The sequence below is a fragment of the Paralichthys olivaceus genome, chromosome 15 (genome assembly GCF_024713975.1).
Source record: "Paralichthys olivaceus isolate ysfri-2021 chromosome 15, ASM2471397v2, whole genome shotgun sequence".
Taxonomy (NCBI): Eukaryota; Metazoa; Chordata; class Actinopteri; order Pleuronectiformes; family Paralichthyidae; genus Paralichthys; species Paralichthys olivaceus.
This window is the reverse complement of record NC_091107.1, coordinates 10,006,348-10,030,395: the sequence shown is the minus strand read 5'-3', so window position 1 is coordinate 10,030,395 and position 24,048 is coordinate 10,006,348. Positions and strand designations below refer to the sequence as shown.

At 39.5% G+C, this 24,048-nt stretch overlaps 1 protein-coding gene across 1 annotated transcript in view; it reads right to left on the bottom strand.

Moving 5' to 3' along the window:
* Positions 1-24,048, bottom strand: part of fstl4 (follistatin-like 4) — a 182,743-nt gene that overhangs the window by 47,336 nt on the left and 111,359 nt on the right. The window contains exons 5-6 of the mRNA XM_020085612.2: positions 12,678-12,868; positions 9,001-9,121 (exon numbers count right to left, since the gene is read on the bottom strand). Of these exons, the coding sequence (XP_019941171.2) occupies positions 9,001-9,121; positions 12,678-12,868 (312 nt within the window). The remainder of the gene's footprint in view (positions 1-9,000; positions 9,122-12,677; positions 12,869-24,048) is intronic.

Here is a 24,048-nt window from a genome sequence, read left to right as displayed (position 1 = left end):
TATTTGTACTTCATTGCACCATATTTAACAAACCCACAGTAGACATTAGTCGAACTCTTTGTTCTCTCTCAACAAAGATTTCCCGCTGAGGTCGTCCCAGTTTAGGTTCTCAATTTACATTCAGCCTATGCAACTAAAAAGTGTTTCAATATATACTTAAAATTTTCAAATATGCCGTCAGTGCCTATATAATGGTTCACAATTCCTGGATACATTAACATTGAATGTGTAGTTGCAGTCTGCTTATGGCTGATTATATTATTGTTTCACTTATTTTACAAGCAGCACATGATAAACTCAACTGAACTGCTTAGTTATTTTTATGAGGCGAATTGTTTGCAACAATTTTATACATCATCCATCTTCAGGATTTTTTCTTTAAAGTCATTTCATTATTCCTCAGAGAAAATGTCTTAATTAAACACTTCTTTTTATGTCACAGTGGAGGGATGAAATGCACAGAGCACATTTTTGCTTGTTGAGCAGCAATAGAGCTTTAATCTTTCTTTAATTATCTAAAGATAATTCTTAAATTCAAGCCCTGAACAAGAGCCCCATCATATGTGATTATCTGAGCATACAACCACACAAATACAATTTAAGAAGTACCAGCTTTTAAAGTGCATTTTTTAGTGTCATGAACAGCTTCAGTTTCTGTTTCGGGGAACAGCAGCCTCTCAGTATTTCAGGCCATTTCACAGATCCATATTGCACAAGCCAGTGCATGTGTTTTGGTGGTAGCAGTAGGCAGGAAGTACAGTATGACATACTGTTTCCCATATATTTGGATGACTGCTGAGCAGCAGGTATGATGCACGTATTATTTATTGCCATAAATCCAGATGCTAGGGCAAAAATGAAATGGAATGAGCCATGTGTTGACACCAGGCACAATAAGAGATACAACTCTGGAGTATTTACTGCTTTAGGTTTTGAAAAAAATCATCCTGAACAAACAAGGGAAACTTTATTCAAACACACAACATCTGATGAGAAGAAGAGAAATCTTAATATTTAACAGCCAGCTGTTGTTTATGCTTGAAAAGATTATTCAAGGATAAACAGCAGTCTGAAAACTACAGTTTCTTTTTTTTTTCAATTAACACAAAATAAAGGGTATAAATACAAGTTTCCCTACAAATACTGTTAATATTGGATTTATGTGCACTGCTCAGTTTACAGGCAATACTACAAGTGCTATGATGCTGTTATAGTGACACTAATAATCTCTTACAGACAGTAAATGTGGGTTTTCTGATGATGCTCTTTCTTAACACTGATGTGTTGAAGTGTTTTGTTCAAACTAAGTGAGTTCATTTCACAAATATTCCGTGAATAAAAAAACTGCCTTTGAACACAATTAGTTTAAAAAGGAATAGTTTGACATTTAAGGAAATATGCTCCTTACTTCCTTAATTGTTGAGAGATCCATGAGGGCAAATGCTTCTTCTATTTACTTTGGGCTATTATATTCGTTTTATATATGTATTCACAAAGTTTTTTTCCATGTGTCAAGTCTTTAAACTCTTTTTGCAAGAAGATAAAGGTCTACTTCCAAAATGTACATTTACCAGAATGATTAATTTCTAAGCTATTTTTTAATGATATAAAAGCAAACAGACATAAAACAAAAGATTTTCAGAAGGATGCACAAACAGTTTATCATCTCTAGTAGAGCAGATATGTATAATATTGTTATTAATAGAAATATGTATTTTCATATACATGTCATCCTTCTTTGCTGATTATGTGCATATTGCTTACTTTACTTTGCCTGTTCTTGACTACCACTCATCTGACTCTGCTCTCCTCCTGGGAAGTTTCGACATTCACTAAGTGTTGCGCTAAATAAATGATTCAGAGATTAAAGAGACACCCACAGTTGCCATGACAACTCGCTGGGCATCTCTCGTAATTGTATTCAGAACAGACTGCTGTATGACCACTGGCTGCACGGTGCTGTGTGAGCATGTGTGTGTGTGTGACTGTATGTGACTTGTGTACACAAGTGAGTGCCTGTGTGCGTGAGGTAATTATGAAGAACAGAATATTGGCTGCCAGCCCTGTGGTTTTTAGGTTGCACGCCAAGACATGAAGAGAAAATGGCTAAAAATAAATGATTAAAGCTGAGAGATGAAGCTGTAGGAGTTATACACAAATACGTGTCCAGTTTAAAGTAAAAATCTGATGTGTCCATTCATAAATGAACACACCACTGACACTTTCTATTGCTGACTGATGTATCCTAACATGGATTCAATCTATCAATGATCTTGTCGATGGAAGTTATATTTACTACTCTCAATAGACAAGGTCAAAGCAGTATTTCCCCTTAATTATCTAGACTGCGACGGCTTGGACAAGTTTCATAATGAGCCATATTTTTATTTTTCATACTTAATATCATATAATAAGATAAGAGATCTCTAACTTGTTTGCAACACTCTTTGCCAAATGTTAACTCATGCTGTAGCACCACTGCAAATGTTTTTACAGTCACACCTTCTCTTTCACTCTCAAGTCTGTGTACCTGTCACTTGAAATCTGTTGTACCTTTGTCCACTTCTGCCATATTTTAATCAATTCTGTGGGAAACACTGCAAAGTTTTGTCCAAACAGTGTAAGAAAGTGGCAGCTGTTATTTGTGTGAATTATATAGACAATCTTAGGCCTGATCATAGGCTTAAATCAATTTGAAGATACATTAAAACCTGTTGGACACCAAAACTTGTTTTTAAGTTACCACTGTCTTCCACGGAAACCGTATATTTTCCAACAGAAACCCAGCAAGAGAATAAATTAGAAAAAAGGTATGACCCAAAGTCCAAAATGACAAAAAAAATTCACAGGAAATAGAACTTGTTACATGTACATGATGCTGTTGTGTGATGGACACAAATCAATCGAGGACCACTTCATTCAGCGACACAACATCAGTGCAGAAAGGAAAAGGTGCAACCAAAGCCTCAAGAGCCCGTCACCTGTTAATGCAGCTAGTGCAGCCACTGGGTAATTACCCAGGAATAGAGATGACACTTGGAAGGTGCCATGAAGCCCCTTATACACACCAGCAATTAGCGGCAAAGGTCCATTGAGCGGTAATAAGGCATCAGACAGAAGCTAGGGGAGAGAGGGCAGGGGAAAGACAAGAGAGGAGAAGAGAAGAGAAGGAAAGGAAAGGAAAGTAAGGGGAAGGAAATAAGGAGGGATACAATTTTATGACAAAAAAGAATGATGGGTCAACGAATAAAGGTAGAGATTAAATGGAGAGGAAACAATGCAAAGCAGAGAGGAGAAGAAGGTGGAGAGAACGTGTGTGTGTGTGTGTGTGTGTGTGTGTGTGTAGAAGGAAACTCCCAAGACCTCCAGTTCAAAGTCACTTTGTTGTTAAGAGCTTAGCTGGAGGTCTCTCGCCCACGTGGCTGTCAGAGAACAACAGGCGCCCCTTGTAAATGTGATATCTGATCTCAGCAAGATTATTTGTGCAGATTAAGGGCAAACTTGAGTAACATGAAAGATCAAACCTTGACGGCAGCTGTCGGGCAGCAACACAAAGATTTTATCTTGCCTGAAGAGGCACCGGGGCTCTTCTTAGAGCTTCACTGGGCACTTACAAGGTGGAAAATGGAGCCAGAACCCAGCATGAACAATATTAACCATTTTCTGCCATAGCAACTCTGAATACCCAACTGATCACAGGTCTATACCCACACCTATATATCTGTCTATTTCTGTTTCAAAGGCTGCACTCTGGACTCAGCTACCTGCTTTTCCTGTATTTCTACATTCTCTCATTTTTAATTTCATTCCTTTTGCTGGGCTTTTCCCTCGAGAGAAAAAAAAGTATATTCTCTCTTCTTTCACCCCTACTCTTCTCAGCGTCCCTTTGTCTCCCCACGATACTCTTTCCTTACTCCTCTTCCTTCATTTCATCCTCATCTCTCCTCCTCAGCTTCCTCCTCGACTCCATCTCTACTGCTTCATTCTCTTGATTAATTAGTCAGACGTGCCGTGCGGCCCCTGTCAGTGCGGCCCAGCATCTCCATTTAATTGCTCTATTAACTGTCACATAGAAAAACATGGTAAACACATGGACTCACAATGGAGGGAGAACATTAAGTGAAATAAAGAGACCGTAAGCTTTGAGAGGAAGAGCTGCATGTGCTAGAAAGATGGATAAACAATGGAAAAAAGACAAAAACAGCCAGGTGCTAATTAAATAGTCACCAACTGTGTGTAAATAATACAAAAAAATTGACCATTGGTTCATTGCACCACAGCTTTAATGGTTCTGTTAACATTTTCTAACAATCCCCAGAACTGAATGGCTATTTTTATAAATATTCTGTCCAATTTGAAGCTAAGTTGAACTTAATTGGCAACCTGCACAGTTATCAGAATACTTCCATCATGTTGCATCAAAGAGAAAACTTTAACATTTATGGATACATGTTTTAATGTGCTCGCTGCTTGGTGGGACTCCTGGATAATCAGCTGTCAGATGCTGGGTCTGTCTACAAGTGGATGTAGAGAAGACTTCATCCAGGGACACCTCAAAAACTGTGGGTGATGTTTGCAGCACTGATAGTCCTGCTCCTAATTTCTGGCATTTTCCATGCACAAGGAAAGGAATGGTGAGCATAAACTCAGCTTTAGCAAGCAGGCATGAAAAGAAATGCAGGAAATGTGAAGGCATAATGACAGAGGGAAGAAAGAAATAATTACTCGTAACCTGACCCTTTTGGAATAAGGGACATTCAGGCTAATTAAAGAATCACAGTCTGCTTTTGTTCCCTTTTGTCCAGAAACTTGCTGAGTTACTTGAAAGTGCTGAGTAACTGGTTACCATGGTTATTTAAGCCCTGAGGGGGAGGAAGTCTCACAGAATCTCTATCTCCAGGAAGACAAAAACTCTGCTCGAAAACGCCCATTCAGATTGAAAAGTCTTAGTACAAGTTGTATTGATGGATTCCTTGGCTGAAGGCACCGTCCACAGTCCTGTAATGACAAGATTGATGTATTATTTGTGTACCTCTCCTTTAAAGCACAGGAGCTGTCGCTGTTTTAATCTGCCCATCTTCATTTTTGAGCTCAGTCCATGGGACTTTTGGTCAGCGCTCTCTATGCTCACAAGCGATTTATTAATTATTATTATTATTGAAACTGCTATTTTGTTATAAAACCATAAAAGGTTTCAAAATTACACATTTAACCTAAAAAGTCTTGTGAACCATTGAAAGTTCAATCCATATATCTAGAGTTAACGAAGTAGTGTGAACTTCTCTGCAGCTCACAGAAAGAGTTCAACAGGATATACAGTTAGATCGCTGCTCCATGAAGAGTGATACGGTTTAGGTACAATGTAAATGTTATCACCAGAAACTTTTCAGACAGCAAAGAAGATGGAGCAAAGTGAAAACAAATGAGAAAAACAACATAATGAAAACTCCTCTGCTCCTCTGTTCTTACTGCCGATTTGCTTGTTTGATGACCCAGAGTCAATCATGAGGATTTAGTATAATAAACAAGCCAGTGGGCTGACATGGGAGCAGGACCCTGGGGCATTGGTTTGAATTCATGGCCGTCATTGTTTATCTTTTTACTGCTGCGTTTATGCTGATCTCTGCAGGATGTGGAGTCAACGGTTCCCAAATGTCTGCATTTAAATCAAGACAATTCTTTTTTTTTATAAACGTTTGACCATGAGTGCACAACAGGATAATGGCCAGTCATGCCACAGTGGTAAGTCGAGAATATGTATGTTATAGAAATATCTTTCCTAACTCTGTTACAGTTTTCGAATACCTGCGACTTCTACCTTGCAGCCATGAGAACACATGCTCTGCTACTACAGTATGCAAGGAATGATGAGGAAAAGCCATTATTATGAAGAGCAGCACAGCTATGTCAGGCAGTACATTTACAAAAGGTTACTCACCATACAAAGCACACGTGCAGCCCATGTATCACCCCGAGGCAGCTTTATATATTACACATGTATCCACAAAGGAGCTCTGACCTTGTGTGACTGTGTATATTACATCTGCAGGCTACAGATATCTCTCAACAAGCCTGCTCACCAATCCGCTGCAGAGCTAACGCTGCTGATAGGTGAGCCAATGTGAATCATCTTGGCCATGGCATCTCTGCCAGTGAATTCCTGGACATTTATTGTTGTGTAAATGCCTGATACAGTGGCTCTAATTTGGATACAAAAGGCACATGCAGAAGCCATCCGCTCTTGCACAATGTTGACACTATAGTAAATGTTAGGAAACAAACCCTAGTGAAACCAAGCACCATTAGGAGGCTGCAGAGCTGAATTAAAGCCATTACGCACTTATCTCTGTCCTGCACTAAGCTCTATGAAAGGAAAGGTTGATTATTCACTTCTGCTGCAGCCCAGAACAAGAGATTGTTATTTTTTCCGGCCTTATTGAACTCCTCATCCACAAATGGCAAATGTTCCCTGCTACCTCTGTGCTCTTTTCATTTGAAGATCTCTCTCTCTCTATTTCTTTTTTAATATGAGTGGGTTTTGGACTGTTTACCAGACCAAACAAAAAGAAAACTGAAGACTTCCCATGTATATGAAATAGATGGGACCTTCTGTCCATACTCACTAATTTCATCCTTATTTGTGCAGGTCTTCTGAAAGCTTTCGTATGCCAACAAAACAGAGCAGTACCACCAGAAATCCCAATCACACAGATGCAACAAACACTCCAGTCAGATTTTGTTAAAAGAAAGCTGCTACTTCTACTACTGGAGGATGAAATGTCTTAAAGCACCTTTCTATTTCTAAATCTCTCCCCAGGATTGGACTATAATCACAGATGATTATTCTGTGGTTGTACTGATTGGATTACAACAATTTCTACACCTCTGTGATTAATCTCCCTGTAGTTTTCAGCAATTTTTGAGACTCTATCAGCAACATTCAGTGAGCATTATTCTTTCATTGTAATTCTATATCCAGCATCTACAGAGAGACATTTGTTTAAGGAGAATCTACTTGACACAGGTGCCAAAGAGGAAGGAAAAAAAAAATGCATAAAAACACCCTGCCGGGCTTGTAAAACGGTAGATTAATTCAGAAAAAATCAATAAGAACGCAATCATTTCAGGACTATACTCCAAGCATATTCCTCACTATTCAATTTATGGTAAAAAATAAATAAATAAATGTGGGTATCAACAGAACAGAGCTTTGTCGAGAAACGTCAAGATATATAAGTTAAATAAGGCAAAGACAGCAGAGGGGGCAAAACAACAATCAGTGTTTCTTAACGGCACAAGTTCAGTGACTGTGGGAGCAACAATGAAGCTGGAGTTATCGTCTTGGGGAACGGCCAAAGGGCTTTTATTCTTACATCAAAGCCGCAGAACAGAAAAAAATACCAACAGAGGAGAACCACGAAAACTGAAAGAGAATTGCTGAGTACATGTTCTACTGCTGTGCTCTTGAGTTATAGGGTTTCGGAAATATGACTAAAGCTTGTGTTGCAAATGTTCGCCTGAGATCAGACAACTAGCTCGACAAGAGAATATCAACCGGGGCAAAATACTTTCTCACATGGTTCAGGTTTATTATTTGTATTTGATTTTCCAACTGTTGGGCCATATTGTTAGTTTCCACCCTGCTAAACACACCTGTGATTCCTGGCTGCGACTCTTTTCCCGAGCACTCATTGGGGAGAGCCCTAATTGCATCCCAACAAAATACACAATACTATCACCTGCAATTAAACACACACACACACACACACACACACACACACACACACACACACACACACACACACACACACTTACATGCATCTTCCATTCAACACCATCAACATTATCCAAAACAGCAGATGCACCGCTCAAGATTTATGACTCCCCCTTTAGTGTTTACTTTCTGCAGCCCAACAGTTAACCTTGAGCATCATCTGATCAATAGCTTGTATTATTGCTCCCAACCTTTTCCTTCGACTGCTTGTCAGACATAAAATGCATTGACCAACCTGTCCTAAAACCCGCAGGCAGGCCGGAAGGTTGGTAAGTATATCAATCTGCTCACTGCCCATCTGGTAGGTGAGAGAGTGCACCCAAATAATAGTGGGATGATTCCCCCTACAACCAGTCATTAGGAGGTTAAATTAGTGCTGAGGCTTAATGGAGCTGCACTGGCTGAAGGTAGAGCCTCAGAAATGGTCACCTGTCACACCTAACTGCTGAATTCATCAACTTTAGCACATTTATATAATCGTTTTGGATTCAGATCTTTGTTCTTTGAAAAGTTGCGGGAGGTTGCCATGGAATCCAGCAATTGTGTTGCCGATGCCACAGGAACATTAGCGGCGGAATTCCGATTATGGTTCTTAATAACGTGGAACATGCCCGAGAGCTCAGCTGTCGTTCAGACCTAAATCCCAAAGGCCATTATGGCTGTTCCAGATGCTACAACCGTAGCTGGGTCTGGGCACATGGGTGAGTGAGCAATTATCAATTTATCTGTGCCTGAAACACTTTTATCCTGATGTGGAGAGGCTGATTAGCTGCGAGCTTCAGGATCTAAACACTGGTGACAGTAAGCTGTGGATTACAAAGGATACGCAATTTATATATCCTGTATATATTGCACTTTTTCAGCTTAACCAAGCAAATTAACTTAGTTATGTACAAATACAAACTGGAGATGTAGTATTAGCAGAAAACACCACATGCTAATACTGATGATGAAAATTGGAGAATTATAAAGTGTATTTATGGGCAAATACCTGCTTTACTTTTTAAACGCAGATAGAGTAGATAGATGTCAGTAAATAGGCTTTAGGCATGAGAAACAGTGTAGAAGTCAAAGTTGTTTGACACATTCATAATCATTTTACTATATGTATTCATTCAAAATTATCTACAGATATAGATCATCTTGTTTCTGGTTTTGGTGTCAGGAAAACAGACAAAAGGAACACAAAGACTAAACTTAAAATGACAGAGTATAGACAGACTTACGGAATGCCGTGTAGAACTCGTGCAGGCTGAGGTGGCCGTCGTTGTTGTAGTCGTCGTAGCGCAGCAGGTCCTGCATGGTGCACTCTAACAAGCTGTCCTCCAGGTGCTCCTTCATGGAGATCTAACACACACAATGTATTAAACCATATGTCAGAACATAAAAAAAAAATCTTGATAAATAACCTGTGTTGAGACATTGACAATGACACATTATCAAATTACCACATCTTATCATAGCCTTTTCTTATCATTTCTCTGCTGGCATTATCTTTTTTTTGTCATCTGTATGATAGACCCACAATTTGCACGTTAAATCTGACATTTTACATACGACACCACATGTATTTAACATTTCAGTATTCTTCTAACAGGGTAGCCTTGGCCCTTATGAATATAAAGATCGGGGCCCAGCCTGTCTCCTAAAGCAGCCCAATGGGAGAAATCACTGAATTCTGCAGGAGATCAAAATGGTACACTTTTGGCTACATTCTGTATTTTAAGAGTTATTGTAAATCATCTAAATTCTCTCTTTTACACAAAGATAGTACAACATAAAGCTTTCAAATGTTGCCATTACAAGTTGTAGAAGAAAAGATCAATGAGTTTCCAGCAAGAGCAACAGTGATTTGAAATAAACTGCATAACTGAATATAATTAGCATAATGATCAGCAGGAACTTTTCATTCCAACAATAAGTGGAATAAGATGTTCTTCAGAAGCAAAATGCCTCATGTACATAAACACCTGAAAGTGGCTCATTCTGAGAGTAATTTCATTCTGTTTAGAAGGAGTCGGTTAAATATGTAATCTGTCATCTAAGTTCTGTTTCTGATTGCTTTCCATCTCTATCTCGCTCCCCGCACTCGTGCATACTGCACCTGAGTTAATTCAAAGATGTTCCCCTGGGAGGAGGCGCCACTCTCTCTGCTGTTGTTTGTCATTTGTGGAGCCCTTTCCTCCACTTTAGTGGTGCAGCTTCCTCAGGGGAGCCATCCCTGCATAGGTGATGTTAAGCAGTTTTGATGAGATAAACAGAAAACTCAGCTTCTGTTTAAAAGAATTTCAATCGCACTATTTTCTGTAAAAGCATAGAGGCTACTAATAAAAGTGCCAAACTCTCAACGCAAGAACATCTTTGTTGCTTGTGCTGGAAAGCTGGATTCTGGAGTGATGGAGGAACATTTCACCAGGACAACTCATCAAATGGTTTTATTTACTTGTGTGGACATTTTCATCAAAGAATATAAACCTGGCAAAATAAAAAAATAATAATAAACGTGAAAATGTATTTCTATAAAGTATTTCTTTGGGACCTGCATGAAGGAAATGTGAAGGATTTGCAGTTTAAAATATGAGAACATTTATCTCTAGGTTTAACAAACCTCATTCTTTTGTTACTGAGATTTTGCTTTCATGCACACTTTCTTTTCCTGGTTGTGTTCACATGTCTGAGACATTTCCCTCTTTAAGTTCAGCCTGACTGAAGATTTTTTAATGCTTCATTTAAAGAAAAAACATGGTCACAAGACACTGTACCTCATGTTTTTTCTGCAAAAGATGAATCATTTCCATGCATTTATTTGTACATATAAGGAAAGAAACACATGAATAATGTCTCATGATCTATGCCTCATGTGTAATAGATATTTCTCCAGAGACCTTTATAAACGCTGCATGTCTTTGTCTGTGTCAGTTTCTTCTCTAATGCATGCTGAGCCTGAACATTAACCAGTGCTACACTAAGGTGACACCTGAGAACCATTTTCTCTTTCTCACTGAGAAGATTTAACCTCAGACGCTTCCTTAAACAACCCTGACCTTCATACGCATCCTTTAATATTTAGAAAGATTTTTTAAATATTTTTTTCCTTTTACATACATTGTTAAGTTGTTTTCAGGCCAAAATGTTAAGAAGACTTTCATGAGGTAACTTCCATGTTTAATTCCTTCAGCTGTGATTTCCAAGTCTATAAATATAGCCCCTGTGCTTGCTTATCGTCCCCAATTGATTCTATATGGAGCAGCACATGTGACATGGCAGATTAAGGGATGCCTACAGCAGACTGCAACCATGTGTTGTCTGGCTCAGACTGATCTCTCCTTGGGCATTTGAATAAAATATTTTAAACCCAAAGTACAGGAATTTACCCTCCAAGCCCATCTGTGACACATTCTACACCAGAGACCGTCTGCTGCTCGGATGACTGAAATCCATCTGTGAACTGCTTTGATTCTTAAAGGCATTATCTCGCTGAATGTATGAATTCCTACAGAATAAGAACGTCTTATCTGAAGACTTCCTGGCAGCATGTCAGCATTAGTAATTGCCCACTGTGATTGATCAAAATCTTTTGTTGGATCTTTAATGCAGCTCTGGCAGAAGCAGCTTTATTATTTATTTTCTGGTGCTAGAACTGGGTCAAAAATCACTCAATCTTCTTTATTTTAGAAGAGGACGGAGCGTGTTGACACTTTCAACAGCAAAGAGATGACAAAAGATTTACTTTGGTAGTTTTTAGACTATATACGGGTGGCACATACAGTCACTCTCTTTCAGCGTTTAATGTAAATAAGAATAATTCAAATATTACATATTAAAACCCTGAAGCATGTGTTGCAACTCTTTTTGCTGCAGTCTGCAGTGACTAACATGGCTCACTGCATCCTGGCTGAAGTGACTGAGATCATCGCATTGGTTTGGAGGAATCTAATCAACAATTATCACTGATGTCCACCAGATGATGCCCGCAATGATTTCATTTCCAGCAAATATCAATATCCTATCATTTCCCCTGTCTCCCCACTGTTTCCCATCAGATCCTTGTGGGACGATAATCTCAGTAAACATTTTCCATTGTTAAACATGATGATTGATTGTTCCAGTCAGATCCCACAAACTCCACTTCATAGCCAAACCAACATTTAGTTGCGACTATTGCAAAGAAGCCCAAAAAAAGAGGAAATAATCAGACTGATTGTCGTCAAATTTGAGTTAGGATAGACTTTAGAAAAAGATCTCATTAAATAAAAGAAAGATTTTATGGTACTCTTACTGTTTATCAGCATTAAACTAACAACACTCTTTCCCAGATGATGTTTTACTTTACACTCACATAATTAATCAAGAAAAACCTTCAGTAAGAGGTACAGCATGTGCATGGGTGGTACTATAAAATATAATTTGAATAATTCTAACTATAAATTAACAAACCTTTGTGCAGTAAACAGACATAAAGAGAAATTTTTGCTGTGGCCACCCTTCGTCTTTTAAACAGCACCAGTCCTTGGTAAACTTGCACATTTTTTAAGGTACTCAGCAGATTTGTTGTTCCAAGTGTCTTGGAGAACCTGTCCCCTCCTTGGACTGAGGCTGTCTCACTGTCTTGTGTCTCTTCATGTTCAGCCAGACTGACTCCATGATGGTGAGATCAGGGCTCTTTGGGGGGCAGAACCATCTGCTGGAGGACAACTTGTTCTCCTTCTTGCTATAGATAGCTCTTTATGACTCAGGATGTAACATATTGTGCATTTTCCATGAGTGATGGATGTAAGTATCTAAATGTGTTTGCACAGTACCGCATGTTCCAGGTACATTTCTTCCTTGTGCACAACTCCTATTCCACCAGAATCCTTTATCTGTCCATATATATATTCATCAGATTTAGCTTGATACCCACCTTTTCCAGCTCATCACTGACCAGCCGGCTGTCCTGGTTCACATCCAGGTATTTGAACATGGTGTCCACCATTGCTCGCTTCTCATCCATGTCTGTCTGCTGGCTCTGCTCTCCAGTCCTCAGCACTTTAGGCTGCATATCCAGAAGCATGCTCTTCAGCCTGTTGTACTCCGACATGGTGCAGGCGTTGACTGCAAAAGCAAACACACAGATATGGAAGAAACGACTTTTGATTAACCTCAATTATATGAGTCAAAGCCTTCAGATTAAAGCTGTAAATTGGATTTAATATGTTTGTGGGTTTTACAAAGGGAAGAGAGGAAAGGAGGGCAAGAGGGTGCATAATGTGTGTAGCTTTGTATGCATGTGTGCATCCTTGAGTGTTTGCTCATTTAAAAAATGCTAGTTTTTGTTGGCATAATTTGTCTGACAGCTTTTCAGTGCAGGGGGTCCAATTAATTACAAGTAATCCTTGAATCCACATGAAAACAAAAAGGTAAATACCCGCATTTAGACCCTCTCAAGCTTCTTGTCCCTCTTTACTATAGGATTAGAGCTCATGTTTCAAAACCAGATTGGGCATCGAGCTGCAGATTCTCTGCAAGCCTCTGCTTGATCAGGATGCACGGAGGAAACGAGAGACAAATAAATCACAGGCAGCACTCTGCATTTAGTCTTCACACTTGATATCAATAATTATGCAAAACAAGTATATCACATGCTGTGAGGGATGCGATGCTAAGAAAGAGGAGGTGATGCAAATAAGCACAAGTGAGAAGACAGGGTTTTCCTTTTCTTTCCTCTCAAGTCCCTCCTTCGCTTTAGTGTCAACGTGAAGACGGAGGGAGCAAGGTTTACGTGCGAGTAAGAAACATGGTGATGAAAGAACAAATATGGAAAAAACGTTATATGAATAAATCATTAGGTGATGTCTCCGCCCGATCACTGCAGAGCAGGAGACCCCCCTCTGAGCTTACATGGCGATGGATTTGCCTCATTGCCTAAACTCCTCCAACAACTCGGCAAATATCATGAAAAAACGACTGCAAAATGAGGGGAGATGACGAAACTAAAAAACATTCTGGAAGTTTAGTCTCAGCATCACGTTTTGGTACCGATTGCGTAGCAGTCGGGAGTGCTGCCCAAGCATATTTAACAAAACTGTCACTGCACTGGAGCCAGCAAGGCTTCAAGTAGGCCACAACAGCCACAACAACACAACGCCTCCCGCTGTGCAACTCTATGTTCGAGCACATACATACATTAAAAATGCACATAGTTTTATGCTTATGCACACACTTGCAGACACACTTGCACTCACAGACTCAAAATGTTTCCTGGTGTGAAAAATGTGTCCTCATCTTAAAGGGGAGCTCAGGGTGACCCATTATTAAGTCCTCAACAAGACTGCATGCTCCCTTTTAATCTTTTAAGTAGTGACACTGGGACAGTGAGCGAGGCCCCAGTGAAGAAAGCAAACATGACTTGTTTTCACTTCATGTGCTGCTCTGTGTGTATTAAGGTGTTGGGCTACTACAGGCTACCAGAAGAGCTTTAATGCCTCCTGCAATGGCTGTGATCTTTCCCTCACCTTGACCAAGTCGCTATAGGTGTGTATTGACTTCACCAGACCTTAACCTCAGGGGCAAAAGATTATCAACTCAGGAGGGTCATTTTGGAAAATAGTAACGACTGACCAACTCTGTGGTTTAGATATGAAGACTTGGTGAGAGCTTTCCTGTCAAGCTCCTTTAGCTGTGTTGGTTTTACAGTGTTGATCTATGCTTTCATTTCAGAGCACGCTGATACTTTTTACAGAAGTTCACTTGGGAATTCACTTGTATTTACATGGAATGAATACCAAAGTGACATAAACTGTAAGTGAATCAAAAAGAGTTTTGTGCTGAGAAAACTTTAAATGGCCAATTTGGAGATGACACATAAACATGTCTATTAAAACCTCTTCAACTTTGGAATACTGCATTTTATTAGCACATGTCAGGCACGTGTAATGTTCATAGGCTGAGCTTTTGATTGCATGAGGTTTTGGGCGACAGATTCATTATAACAAAGGGGATATTCACTTGACAATCCTAAACTATTTTGGCAGAAATTAAATCTTTCATTTATGTTATGTTCCATTTTAAGTAACTTCTATAGTGACACTTACAACTCTAAAGAAACCTCAAAAGTGTTACCTTTATATAGATACTGTGATTATTAACATACACCTTGTACTTGCAGAGATATACTTGTCTTGGGCATGCCATTTTTAAGGTGCCTGAGAAAAGGGTAGAGGTATGAAGAGGTTAAATTATGTTATTATCCAAAACAACCAGTGAATTCAACATCTATAACACTCAACATGAATGTTTAAAAAAGAGTCACATATCTATAATTAAAGTTTTCATCCAGGCATTCACAAAATTGTGCCGTCCCTTTAGTAACTATCTCTAAATCAGGAGTACATCATTATGTCACTTTGAGCACTGGATAAGTACATGTTGTTTTGAGAAGGGTCAAAAGACATAAAGAAGAGATTTGAACTCTTTGCGTTAGGGTCGTATTCAGATTCAGTAATCATGTACATATATCACAGTGTTGTAATGTTTTCCTTGGTGCTGGACATCAATGCAGACGACAGTGAGTGATGAAAGGAAGCCCTCAATCCAATAAATCTCAGTTATCAATGTCAAACACAAACTCTGCTCAACACTGGCAGCAGGTCTACACATCACAACACACAGACTCTCGCCCACACAGCAAAGACAATGTGCACTCATCTCTCTACGAGCAGGCAGTCAAGTCAAGGTCTTGGCTAAATCCCTGTTCAATGTTATTCCTGCGAGGGGAATGAGGCGTGAGAAGGATCAGACATGAGGGATCATCACCTAACTGTCATCGCCGTCCCCGCTCTGGAAGGACAGAAATAAATTAACACCCCCCACGCTGATTTAGATCTTGTCATATATTGAGAGAACAATCCTCTCTCGGCTCCGTCTTACTCTGCCCCCACGAAAATCTATTCAGAGCGCAAAAAAATATTGTGACAGGATATTTGAAAGGAGAGTCTACTTGTTTTACACGTGAGACTAGAATTACCGCCTCGAGGTTATGTGCCTCTGCCAGCCAATCAGTTCACATCCATGTCTCTCCCGAGTGACTCACGTATCAGGGTATCTGTGGAGATCTAACAAGTCTTAAATATGCTGAAATGGTTAATCGTTTAAGGTTTAGATCTTAATTCTGTTAATGTTCATTTAGTTCCTTACTTCCGTCAAACTTAAAACCTTTTTCCAGAGAAAGGTTTTGAGTTATGCATAGTTTGTAATGTGTTATGTATGTTGTAGTTCTTTCTTAACAATGCAGATATTAGCACGCCGTAATAAAACTACAACTATAAGCTTGGTCAGAATTAAGGGGTTATTCTTTTGGGTGTAAGAAGTTGAAGTAATTCTGGGACACAGATATTCCTTCATATCTGTCATGCTCGACATAGGTCTTGCATTTTGTTCATTATGGTCTTGAAAAGTCTTAAATATAACTTGTTGAAACCTGCAGAAATGCAGGGAATTTGATAAAGGTATTGAACTAATTTCATCATTATTTGTAAATTTGTTTCTTAAGTTATGGCTAAAAGCCTGTTGAGCGAGGTAACACTGACCTTGACCTTCGATCACCAAAGTCTAATCGGTTTATCTTTTAGTCAGACTGGATGTTTGAGTCAAATTAGTATAAATTCTGTCATTGATTGAGATAAGGACGGATGGACTGTCAGATGTGCCTGAGTATATACTTATGGACAGACAACCCAACAGCATGATGCCTCTGTCAAGGTCTGTCACTGGCACAGAGGCGAAAAGGTTGATATTCTGAAGGTACTTACTTACTTAAGTAAACATATTTGACCAACAGTGTGAAATGACAGAGGTTGATTAAGGTCATAAATTACTTCAGCGCCCTTACAACCTCTTCACCCCTCCAGAAACATCTTTTATTCCCTGTCTATGCTGAGAGACGGCGTTACACCTGGATGTTGCATGGATGTTGCAGTGAATCTTTGCCGAAGTGAATGTCCATTGAGTCAGTCTTTCACATTCTGCTGAACACAGCAGCTGCAGCAGTGGCAGAGAAATATCTGTCTGTATTACAGTGTATCCATCCTTGACTCAAACACTGTTTTATTGTTCTAGGGGGACCGCGACTCTCTTCATTGCACGTTTGAAATGTTACCCGCTTAAGTGAGTGATCCGCAGCCGCTCGCATCATGGATGCCCAATGTCCTGGAGATGGAGCTGCTCTCCCTCACTCAAAGCATCCGCCATGCACGCACTTTATAAATGTCAGACAGAGGGGATAACAAACAGAAGACCAGAGAAGAAAGTGCCTCCATGCTAAAGGGACTGAATGAAAGGATAAAAAGTCAGACATTTAAAGGGTGTTTGCTTGAAAGAATAAGGACGAACAACAAAAAAACAAAAGACTGATCCATGTAGAGTTGTACAGGAAGTTTTAGGTTAAAGCTTCTAAAACTTCTGTGTAAAAAAAACATTTAAAATTCAATTTACTGTGTGACCCACTGGTTTAACTAGTTATTGGAGAATGTATACCATTGTGGAATAATCAGCAGCTTATTTGGATCCTCCCCTTAGGAGTGACAGGGGATCAAAATTCCCTTTTCTTTCCTTTTCCCCTGTGACACTTTGAAATGGTTTTACATTGAGAAATATTGGTGGTGGTTAAGCTGTGGAGGCTCGATTATGTCCTGGGGCCTCAGACTCTCGATCTTACAGCGGTTGTTGTTATGACATAATGAGGCTCAGGTGATAAGAAACAGGAGCTGCGGATGTACGGCAAGATGTCAAATTGATTTAGAGAGGCTGGATTTGAGTTAAGATGCTGCCACAGCCTCAGACGCTTTGTGAATTTTAGTGGAGCAGCTTTTTTATTTTTTAAGGATCCAACCATCACCACCAAAACCCTGAACTGGGAGATAATGACCGGACACGCCGCTTACAGGAAGGTGCTAGAGGTCTCACAAGTGAACTAACTCTACTTGTTTATCTGGGCTTACAAACTAGTTCTAGGGATAGGATAGCGAATTAGAAACACTAACCCCTATACTTGATATTTATTTGTCTATACTTCCATTACCAGAAGTACAGAAGAACCTAATTTGATGTTGAACGTAAACAGAGAATAAAACAAAACATTCAATTTAGGTGAACAACAGTTTAAAGTGGTCTGGTCTTTTTAAAACCAAATAAATGTTTTTTTGTTTTTTTTTATCTACAAGAACTCAGCCTTTAAAAGTGGGAAGAGACAGGCTGTTTTTTTAAATGCATGAAATTTTAAACATGGTGTAAACCTTTTTCCAGCACTATAAATCATCCAGGTCTGTCATGACAAAAACAGATTTCTTCATAGCAGAGCATGACCCAGTGCTGCTGAGGCATCAAAACGGATTTGTTGCTGGTCTGCTTCAATTGTCGCTCGCCAGAACAATTTGTTAAGAATTTGTGGTGGAGCAATTCAAACGGTACAGAGCAGTTGTACATCCACTGCAATTCACAAGTGCATGAATCAAAAAAAGCTAAAATATGTGCCTGAACTTATTGGATGAATTCCTGGCTCTGGCTAAAAGACAGGAAGGTGGGGGTGGGGGGGAGGAAATCCAAAGGCATCAATCCTTCAGATGATGAAACGTCCCTACACTGCCTTCCAGGATGTAGAAAGGGCTCTGTGTTAAATTTATGTGTGCCTGACCTCCTCTGGCTGAAATGATGGGATTATTTACTGCCATGCTGTCTGTGTGGCGCTAATATGCAATGGTGATAGACCTCCCTTCCAGATAATTATGAATATGATGGACACTCTTTGCTCCTGAGGGCAGTGAGGTCTAAGAGAGCTGAGCCAATCTTGGAGGGGTGGCACATGTCGCAGGAGAGCCTCATATTGCATAATCGCTGTTGGCAGCTGTTAAAATCGGCTTACTGCGAGCGTCATAGTCTATCCAGAACTTCCTCTGTCACTGCTGTGACTGAAGACGGTTAAACCTTTAACTTTCTCCATTTTATTATCAGTCTCAAAGTTTCAGCAACTTACAAGGAAATACACATCAAGCACATTGTTTGTGAGTGTGAAATACACACTCGGCAGTTGAAAACACTTGTAACCAGCATAACATAGCGAAAGGTTAATGAATTACATTATAGACAGATGGACCATTTTTTGTGAAAAACTGTAAAAAATCATTTATTAGGCCAAATGCCAAATATTTACAGGTTTAGTTTCTCATGATGTTTTCACTGCTATAATGCATATAATGCTCACAATCATATCAATGGATTTTTTTTAGACTGATTGGACTTGGTTGGAACAAAACCAATATGACATCATTTTTTGCTTGTTTGTTACCTTTATGCAGCAAATGAATAATCAATTAATTATTGCATTTCTGTGATCAATCTGTGATAGTCTAGTTTTGCTCCAGGGTGTTGCCCGCCTCTCATCCAATGCCCCTCTCTCATAATCATTATATAGCTGCTGGGATGGGATATTTTTAGATCAATGGCAGGCAGCATTATACTCCTTGATTTTACGTCAATGGCTCCTTCACAATAAAACTCACCTTCTGGTTTATTGAGCTGGATGCTTTTAATATGAAGTAGAAAATGTTCAGTATTTACACAGCTCTGACTGTATGAGGGCTGTGGATGAACAGGCATGTTTCTACAAATGAGATGAAATTAGAAATTGTAATGCTGAAGCACGTTCATACACTGTTTCCTGCAAATCCAAAAGAGGTGAAGGTAATATAAATTTAGCTCAGGAGAAGAGAATGTGGCGATGATTTAGAGAGCAAGTTACTTAACGGAAATAAATTCAGTGATTTTTTGCAGAAAAAAATGGCAAAAATATAAAAAATGTCATCTGAATTGATAAGAAACCTGATGAAGTTTAATTCAGTTATAGACGCACGAGGAGGAATGGAGAATATAGCAGCATTTATTAAAATGAAGGTTGCATTCGAGAGTATTCTGCTGTTGAGGACTCTTCTCCAGATGAATCCATGCAGCATGCAAGACATTCTGCAGGAAGTGCAATAAAAAACCCATAGACATTTATTTCCATAAATATGAAACCATGGCACAAACCCAGCCATTATTCAGAAACAGCTTGCGCAGCATCCATCTACAAAGAACAGCAGGAGGAGGCTGGGGAGGTGGAGGGAGTTTGCCGCAACCTGGGTCAACAGCAGCAGCAGCATGAATGATCAGTAGAGTGAGTGTGTGAGCTGTCAAGTCATAAAGACCTCGCTGGCTGTTTGGATATGACTGGGGACCGGAGGAGTCAGCTGATAACATCGGCTGTGAGCTGTCACAACTGACCATGAATGAAATATCAGAGTGCTGGATTATAGGAGTGTTCTTGGGAAGTTTGAGAAATAATCCTGTATCAAAAGCATGATGATTTATGGTCCAAAGTGACTCCCACATTTCTAAACTAACACATAACCCCTGCTGATTTAGAACGACGCCTCTAGATATCCTGAGTATAGGCAAACTGTCTGCCAGTTTGCCTCACCATACATTCAGCAGAATGGATCAGTATGTGCTCACGGAGCCTTATCAGAGCGTGTGCAGCTTGGCACCGACTAAACGAGAAACCCATTGCAACACCAAAGTTATTGGCAGAGCAGTGAAGCTGAAATAGTACAGTAGCACCCCCACTTCCCTCCCCTGCCCTCCCTGCCTGTCTGTGTGCAAGCCTATCGTCTAGAACTGGCTCCTCAAACTGCACATCAGCACTATATCTCCTCCTCTCGCCTCCTCTGGATCCAACTCTCTCTCACTTGTACTTACTCACTCTCACAGACAATCAAATCAGTCTGACGCAAAGTGTAACACACACAGGGACATGCAGAGTTTAGCAGTTACATGGACCTCAGAATAAACTCAGTGGTATCATAGTTCATGATGACACTGTTGCTGCTCTTATGAACCCATAATTTGACAAGTAATAATCATGTATACAGTATTGATCACAGGGTAATTGCATTTCTATCAAACTGTAATTGATTGATAGGCACACCTAGTTTTTAGTAAAGCATAAAAGCTGTTTTTATAATAAAATATAATTTAAAATTTGTATTTGTATTTGGTTATGTGTTAAATGACAGAAATCCTTCATCTCATAGTATTAAATATATTGCAGCTCAAAAATAAGAATTCAAATCAGGAGTTGCATTTTGTTCACAGTGTCAGGGCTGACGGAGGCAGAGACGTAAATAGCTGAGAGAGCGGATGTTTTAAAACAGCAGGCAGCCAACAGCCAAATCATTAGGACTGAAATATCAGCAGTGCATTTATTCTCTATTATCTAGTTCATGGGTCATTCCATTTTCCTTTCAGACACTAGTACTAAAAAAACAAAAAAAAGAAAGTGGTTTGAATTTCATTTTAATATATACAAAAAAAATACATTATGCATTTGGTTAATCTTTGTTAATGGTCACACATTTATTAAGTCAACTGGAAGGGATCTCAGTAGAGCTCATACTTCTGTAGAGGCCCAACAGTCCCCTCATGAAAACACATTTAAATTCACTAGATCCAGATTTTTATTTGGATCCACACCAAATTGCACACGCTCATTGATGTCACTCCACAAAACATGCTGGATTTTTCCATCAGAATTCATGAGGTAATCTCTGAAAAGTCAAGCAAAATGTTGAAAAACAATCAAATGAAAAATGTTAAAGGCAAAATAAAAGAAAAAACCCTGCATCCAGATCAGCAACCCTTGGACAAAATATCATGAAAACTGGTTCATTGGACAAAAATATAACCTTCTCAAGAGAGGTAACACATAACATCAATAAGAAGGAACCAACACTCCATACATACATGGCTTGGTGCAAATTAAAAAAAGCCATCCAAAAGCCTCCATTAGCTTGATTTGCAATTTTTTGCAAGCTATTTCCTAATGAAATGTATTATTCCATGACTGCAGTCAATTCTCTTTATGATTTTCTGCTGTACAGCCAAATCCAAATCATCCCCTTGGCTTTACCACTTGGCCTTGCCCCTTTGTTTTGCACGCAGCTGCTTAGAGGGTGCTCTTGTTCTTTTGGGACTGAGGACTAGTGGTCATCTAGCTAGCCCTCCAAATGGCGTTCCAAATAAAGAGTTTTCAGATGCCAAACAGAGCAGTAGGGTAGCGGTAAGAAAAATCACTCCATAATCCAAAACTATGGGTAGGGACCGAGGGGTGGGGAGGCTGGATTTGGGCCCACATTTTTCAGGCTCACCATATGTGATTTCTCACAAATTGAGGCCCAGTCAAACAGAAAATTGCTTCCAATCTGCATGCTGCTTTGGCAGCACACTCCTAAGTGAGACTCAAGTGGCTCTTTCAGATGAACTGTGTGATGACCTATAGGAGCCACGAAGCAAAGAAAAGAGAACGGAGTTCATTCACCACAGGGTCAATGACAACAACACAAAGAATAAGCAGATCTCCAAAAGCAGAGACAGAATATAAATACAGTTGCAATTGCACCCTCAGCCCTGGTGGGGCAGATTTAGCCAAAGAAAATAATTACAGAGCCACTACTCCTGCTAAAAGATTGAGACTGGGAACAAGCTCAGGCGTTGATTACATTTTCAGCATCCCTCCTTCTGTCTCCCCTAAACCTGCAGTGTAAGTTACAGTGATCTCAAAGCCCTTTCGTAGCTCTTGCTTAGGCTTGCAAGCTGCTGCCTGATGATCCCACGAGTATACAGCTTTTAAATTGCCTGGATGTGGGGACTGGAGTAGATGGCCGCCTCTGGCTGTACGTGGCCCAGCTGAACCCCACTGACGACAGAGAACCCTGGACTAACATCCGTCATTACCCCGCACAAATACCACAGTGACCTTGTGGGGAAAGTTTCAGAAGGCTGAGAAAAAAATTGACAATTCTAAGTAACATAAAGTGGTAGTTACACTGAGACAAGTAAACGCTATGCTATTTCTGTACCTACCCCACAACCCTTCCCTCACCCTACACCAATTTTCTCCCGACCAACTTCCCCAAGGCTTCCACCTCCACCAATGGCTTCAAGTTTAATTACCTAATTGTCATCTGTTGTTTTGATCGTATGCTTTTAACTAAAACCTGCCCAGATGATTGCAGCCGTGTAATTTCATAAATGTCTCCTGACCTGACAGGAAAGACAAGAAAGATCTCTGGAGAAAGTGTTCTTTCAATATGTTTCCATGCTGATCACAGGGACAACATCATTCTGTTAACAATCTATAATTTACTTCCAGGGTCATCTAACAAAAGATACCTTCAGTGAGCTGCTTTCTGTTTTGTCGACAGATCTTGACTGAAGTTTTTAACATTCACACTTATTGTCCCAAACACAAAACGGCAAAGGAATTCGGTTTTCTATCTTAAGATGAAAACACCTTGCTGCAGCCACACAGAAATGATTTCGCAAGACTGTCAACATCCAAAGCAATCAATACCGTAACTCAGAAGTGTATGTACATAAGCATTCTGATTCACCCACTTGCTGATTTGACACACTGTCAACCAGCTTTTGCAAAAACGTTTTTAGTTGCTTGGAAACAGATGTGCTAAGAATCGTGGCTCACTTTTTTCAGGCAATTTACAACATCACTGAAAAGGCAGTTGTTATGCGTCTTCTAAGAGAAGCAACCTGAAACACGGACCGATCTCTAATCTTCTAAGAATAAATACTAAGAGAAATTTTATGATTAATCTCGACTTTTTTAAATGTCACTGGCTTTTTTTTCAGCGTGGTTTCACACAACATCACAGCACTAAGACAGGAGTGTTAAAGACGTTAAAGGTCCAGTGTGTAAGATTTAGGTGAAAGGGGACTATTGGCAGAAATTTAATGTAGAATAATCCTCATGATGTTTTCACCAGTTCATTTCATTTTATGTAATACTTAGTGCAGCTTTTGTGAACCACAGATACAATTCTTGTTGACATGGTGTTTCTGATGTTATTGCTTCACTCACAAGGAACCAACTTCCTGATGATAAATGTGCCCCAACTCAAAACACTATTAAATAGAAAATGTAAAAAAAAATCTGCTGGTCTCCTCTGACATTGATTGATTGGTCTCTTGACTGTACTTTTATTTCCTTTGTTGTATTTGGGGCAACTTGCAACTGTGTTTTATTTCAGATTATCTTTTTCTGGTTTGATTTTAGAGGGAAAATTCAAATATTTACTTCTTTTTGGAGTTAAGATTTGTTTTGGTAAAATTTTTATTCCCAAGATCAATATTTAACATTTCTTTCCACATATTTTCACATTTGTCTGTCTTGAAATGAACAATCTTACATT